At 41.3% G+C, this 6,000-nt stretch overlaps 1 protein-coding gene across 4 annotated transcripts in view; it reads right to left on the bottom strand.

Annotated features, from left to right (window-relative positions):
- Window positions 1-284: 284 nt before the first annotated feature.
- Window positions 285-6,000, bottom strand: part of LRP1 (LDL receptor related protein 1) — a 494,504-nt gene continuing 488,788 nt past the window's right edge. For all 4 annotated transcript variants that reach the window (XM_075337062.1, XM_075337061.1, XM_075337063.1 and 1 more), the window contains one exon: window positions 285-3,159. In XM_075337062.1, coding sequence (XP_075193177.1) covers window positions 3,019-3,159 — 141 coding nt within the window. In that variant the 3' untranslated portion in view covers window positions 285-3,018. The remainder of the gene's footprint in view (window positions 3,160-6,000) is intronic.

Genomic DNA, 6,000 nt, shown 5'->3' with positions numbered 1-6,000 from the left:
TCTCTCATAGCTGTGGTATACTTATGATGTCAATTACAGGCCTCATCTTTTTAAGTGGGAGAACTTGCACAATTGGTGGCTGGCTAAATACTTTTTTCCCCCACTGTATATTTATTTTGAAAATTTGTGGCATGTTCAATACTTACTGTATTTAACCTGCGGTTTATAGATTTGTCTTGCAGTCCATGCTGTTTGAAAGACACATTATACCCACAGAAGAACTTAATTACCATCAATCTCTCTTTCACCAGATACACACTCTACAATAAGAAACCAATGAGAAATTAAGTATAATTTTCAATTTTATTTATAACAATATTCTGTGTTATTTAAGTTGTAAAGTAATCCAGCAAAAATTATTAAAACTCTTTTTTGTAACCCTGCCTCCCTCAATTCAGCCCGATAAAACATCTTGAAATGAGTGCTTTTCAGATTTAAGAAATAAAAATACTGCATGTTAACATAATGTACCATTTAGCATGTCTGAGAAAATAAAATGAGTGAGAAAGAAAGTGTGAGAGAGGGATGATTTACTGTTAATGTTCCAAAAGGAAACCAGAGAAATCGAATATCTAAAAAGACCCTTTGGCGGAGAAGACTTGTTGAAGGGCGTGCTGGCATATTTAAGCAGTTTACGGAATGTGATCGGTGTTCTACGATGTGGAAATGAAATGTGATGACAGAAGAAAATCTTTTACATAGTAAGGCTATATAGTGCAACAATATTCTCTAAAACAAAAATAATCTAAGGAAAAAGAAAATGGTGTTATCTACCACATCAGTGACTGATTTGTCTAATACGGGATGAAACAAAACCCGCGCTATGTGAATAGTCTTCATGGGGTGTAAAGGTGCAAACATAAAGGTCAATGTTCTCTCTCGTTATCCATTTACATACATGGAGAGATTAAATTAATGTTTTAAACTATTGCCCAACGTCCCTTAAGTGAATTCATATTGTAGAAATGACATGACCGGGCTTCTCCGAATCTCATGTAGATGAAAATCTTGTCATACCGGTTTGATGGCTCAAGCGCTTCCTATAACTGGTGACGAGGGTCACTTTTAGATACCCACCCATCGGAGAGTGTCTATGAATCTGCGAGCAATTTTGCTAAATGCGTGCAAACTGACCTGCTAAGATAAAAAAATGTCATATTTGATTGCGAAAGTGGCGGCTCTTGAGTTACTGTGACATCTTCCCTCAATCACACAGATATCTTGACCTGACCATTACTTTAAAAAAGGTCTTTTACATTTTTATGGAAAAATATGCATTATAGTAAAATCCGAAAAGCACAATAAATTTGTACATGAGCCCAAAAAAAGAAAAAAAAAAAAAAAAGATGTAAACAGTTAAAAATAAAAATCGCCCATCACTGTGATGCAAGGCCACCAGGCACTAAAAGGTTAGTGATCAACTGCTTTACAAACATACATAAGCTTAAAGTGTAGCCGACGCATGCGCACAGCGGAGGTGGCCATTCTGTGGGCTGCACTAATGCTCACGTGAAGGCACTCTACAGTTAACTAAAATCGAGCTCCACCACACCGTGCAATGTTACCAGCTTCTATTACACCCATAGGCTCAAAATTGGACCAGTCCAAAAAAATAGCCATCACCCCTGTATGTGTGTCATAGGTCCAATTTAAAAGTGCAGTGCCCCGAGAAAAAAAAAAAAAAAGAAAAAAACATTCTTAATAATTTACGAGATCATGTTAAGGCCCACCTCTAATACTCCTGTGAGCTCACCTCTAGTGTAGCACGTGAACGTGATGAAGAAAGAATGACAAGGTAGAGTAATGGGGGAATCGAGTGAGGAAGGAATAACCAGGGTAAAGGTGAAAGTGACAATTCATTTCAGATCATTATTATTATTTAAAGGAAAAGATTTTGGGTGATTTTTGGTTTAGGGAAAAAATATATAATAATTCACATTTTGCAAAAGTGCCCTTAAAACTGAGAGTTAACCCCTTTCATCCCCAAATATTCAAAACACTGTTACATTGATTGCTTTTTTTGTTCTATCTCCCGGGCATCCACATTTCATATCAAATATGCCGCAAAACCAAAAGGAAAAACAGAACAGAAAGCCCTAAGAAGGTAATGGTACTGGAAGCAGGACAGAGCATCTTCTGGAGCACATTCATCGCTGAGGGGAGTCTTTTCTCCAGCTTGGGTTGTTCTTCGGCTTTCCAGTAACCAGGCACAATATAATCTATAGAAGCAGCTCTTTGCGTGACATCTGCGGGTAGCTTTTCATGTGTTCACATACGATGCAAAGAATTCCAGTCCAATGGTTAGCAATGAACGTCTACCTGTAAGTTGGTATGGCAGTGATGGGGCTGAACCTTGAAATACACAGAATTGGTAATCTCATACAAGTATAGGCTGCTCACCCACTTCCAAAAGGCTCAACTGAAACAAACACGCTCTCCCTCAATTCCTTAAAAAAAATTTAAAAAACTATTTAAAAGCATTATGCACGGTATGCTGTAGCTAAAACATGAGGCAAGGACCGGAAAAAAAAGGTGGTGAAAACAGAATGAGAAGCGTTTGCTTGACGCGTTTCACTCTGATTACTTTGTACCACGCCGGCAAATAATGAAGTGGGTAATATAACGTAACAGTCTTGGTTAAAAGGCCAGCCCTTGAAATGATGAAAGCACCCCCTTTCGCGTGTGGATGATTCTTCTTCTTAAGACGAGCTGCCTTTCTTTTGCCTCTTCTCGCTCTTCGACGCATCTATCTGCTGAACAAGATCTGCGAGCCATTAGTGTTTATTGCAGAGTCACAGGCAGGTCCCGAGCACATGTGGGCAAGGAGGTGAAGGGTTTCAGACAGGTTCCAGAAAATAATGGCAAGGAAAAAATATATTTATAATACTGAGATCAATATAAAAGTAGTCCTTCATTTATACACTTTATACACCGTTAGGTTGTGTGTGTGTTTTCGCCATAATTTTTAAAAGTTTTCTTTTAACTATTTTTTTTTCTTCTTTTACTAAAATTTCCACCCTATGCCAAAGGGTCTGAGAAGTCGTCCTCTCCTCCACGGGACAGCAGCTCTCGCTTCTCATCCGTGCTCGCTAGAGAATTTCTGCTATTGTGAGCTCCCATGTACAAAGTGGCATAGACTGGGTTGGTAAAGTTTGTAGGCTGAAAAAAAAACAAGAAATAAAAAACACAGGTTAGGTGGAGAAAAACATTTCTGGTGGTTCACAGTAGAAGCAGAACTACAGAGAAACGACTTGGAGTTTGCAGTTGCCTGGGAGCCTTAGAATTATACAAGGCATAAGACAGTTTTGGAGGGAGCCATCTTTTTACATTGGGGCTTACATCTCAGCATGTTTTTTTTTTTATCTCCTAATTAAAATAATAAAGAATTGTGTGTATGTAGACACTGCCATAAGAAGGGCCGGAACAATCTCAGTCGCAGGGGTCACCCATTATGACCAGGCCCGGACGTTCACGGGGCCCAAAGACCTCAGCCAGTGGCGTATCGGAAATGCCATGCGACCGCTGTGGAGCCTGAGACTCAGGGGAGCCCAATAGTGCTGGCATTGGGCCCCCCACCGAGGAACGCACTTTCAATTGTATCGGCATCGCAGATGCCGATACAATTGAAGGCAGTGATGAGAGATGGAGTAGAGCGCTTCCTCTCTCATCATTCTCCTGCTGTGTCTGTCTGTGCTCTGCCTCTGACAGCTCAGCATAGCAGAGCGCGATGATGTCATCACTGTGAGCTGTGCTGAGATGAGCAGAGCGGCAACATGGTGGACGCACTGAGAAGACCGGAGCAGTGGGGGAACGAGGAGAAGTGAGTATGTATTTAATTACTGTGGCTAGAGGGCTATGGGGGTCCAGTAAACAAAATGGAAGGTGTATGCTACTACATGAGGGTACATAATATTATATGGGGTTGTATTATAATACATGGGGGACTATGGGGAGTGTATTATAATGTATGGAGGACTATGAGAAGTATATTATAATATATGGAGGACTATGAGCAGTATATTATAATGTATGGAGAACTATGAGCAGTGCATTATAAGTTATGGAGGACTATAAACAGTATATTATAATATATGGAGGACTATGAGCAGTATATCATAATGTATGGAGAACTATGAGCAGTATCTTATAATTGTATGGAGGACTATAAGCAGTATATTATAATATATGGAAGAGAGGATTATGAGCAGTATATTATAATGTATGGAGAACTATGAGCAGTATATTATAATGTATGGAGAACTATGAGCAGTATATTATAATGTATGGAGAACTATGAGCAGTATATTATAATGTATGGAGAACTATGAGCAGTATATTATAATGCATGAAGGACTATAAGCAGTATATTATAATATATGGAGGACTATGAGCAGTGTATTATAATGTATGGAGGAATATGGCAAGTTTATTATGATATATAGAGGATTATGAAATGCATTATAATATTGCATATTACATCATCAGGATATCGGAGTATGGGAAAGATGGGTGCTTAGGGAAAGAGCCAAGTGTCAGTGCAGTGTAATTATTCTGTACCCCGAGGGGGGGGGCCCAGCTCCAAAATTTGCACTGGGGTCCATTGAACTCTAATTACGCCACTGGCCATAAGGGAGATATATATATATATATATATATATATATATATATATATATATGTGAGGTAAATCCTGGGATATGAAGAGGAATTATGACTAGAAGTCATAATTGCTCTCATCACTCCCTGGCAGTGCCCCCCTCCCTTCTTGTGCTCAAATGTCCAGCATCTGTGAAGGTGTCACATCCCACTTACACCTCCAACAGCCATCTCCTCTGATATGGAGATGAGATGATGTGCGGACAATGGACACAGGATGGCTCCCTGCCGTCACCCTGTAACAAGAGTTGTATCTCATTAGCAAGGCTTGGAAGTAGCCAGACAGAACGACTCCAGTAAAAAATGGTTCATATCTCGCAAGCCATATCTCCGATAAATATGGCAACCATAAAAATGGTGTTTGCGCAGGCGGACGATGCTGGCACACCTTTTTTATGGAAGGGGGAGCTTGGGAAATACCCCAGGCGTGATATCAGCCATATGGGAACTCGTAGACAGGTCATGAGTCCCCTCGTTCTGTAGCTAAATTCATAACTGTCACAATGAGAGCATTGGCGTCCGCCTACGACGCTCCCAGGCAAAGTTATGGCCAATATCCCCTTTGCTGGATAATTCTGATCCATGCAGGGGGAGTGGCAGTGCTTCCCTGTGAGGTCACTAAGGTAGGAGGGGACCTGGATCTGTCCAGGTTGATAACCCTACTTCGGCCATTTTCCAGTGTTCTTCTCGCTGGGGGCACGTGCAGGAAACATCTGTGGGAGTTCCTAGAAACCTGGTCTACAGCGCCCCCCTGTGGCCAGACGCACAAGGTAACTGATTGAATTGCATACCTGTCTGTAAACCCATGCTTTGATTGTAACTGTACTCTGACATATGTATATTCTGTAGATTCCCTATTGTATATATTGTAGTTCTAGTGTGCTTTAGGCTGATTAAAGTATATAATTAATCTTGAGCTGTTCTGTTATCTCGATCTCGAATCCCACGTCTGTGTGTTCGGCTAATAGTTACCGTGAAGCGGTTGGTGGCAGCGAGTTGTGCCAAGGATTATTGTGGGGAGGCCAGTGAGATTCGGGAAGATATTATATATTCCGCCCGCGGAGGTCGGGGGAATATATACCTTACTCTCACCGGGGACCCTTCAATAATCGGCATAAGTAGTATAGCGGCCTCCTTTCTTATTGTCGGGCAATTCCATAATTGGCCTGACTATAAGAGGGGCGCTAGAGAGCGCGTCACGTGCTCTGTCTGTCGGTCGGGAGGTATGAAGTAGGGGTGACCCCCACTTGTTACCCCCCGATTGTGACGTACTGGTAGCCAGCGCGGGGGATTTCTGAGTGACCCCCCCGGTGGTTTGTGACATATTGGTGGCATAGCGGTGGGAT

The sequence above is a fragment of the Anomaloglossus baeobatrachus genome, chromosome 2 (genome assembly GCF_048569485.1).
Source record: "Anomaloglossus baeobatrachus isolate aAnoBae1 chromosome 2, aAnoBae1.hap1, whole genome shotgun sequence".
Taxonomy (NCBI): domain Eukaryota; kingdom Metazoa; phylum Chordata; class Amphibia; order Anura; family Aromobatidae; genus Anomaloglossus; species Anomaloglossus baeobatrachus.
Note: the sequence above shows the minus strand (reverse complement) of the source record. Positions and strands in the feature narration are given on the sequence as shown.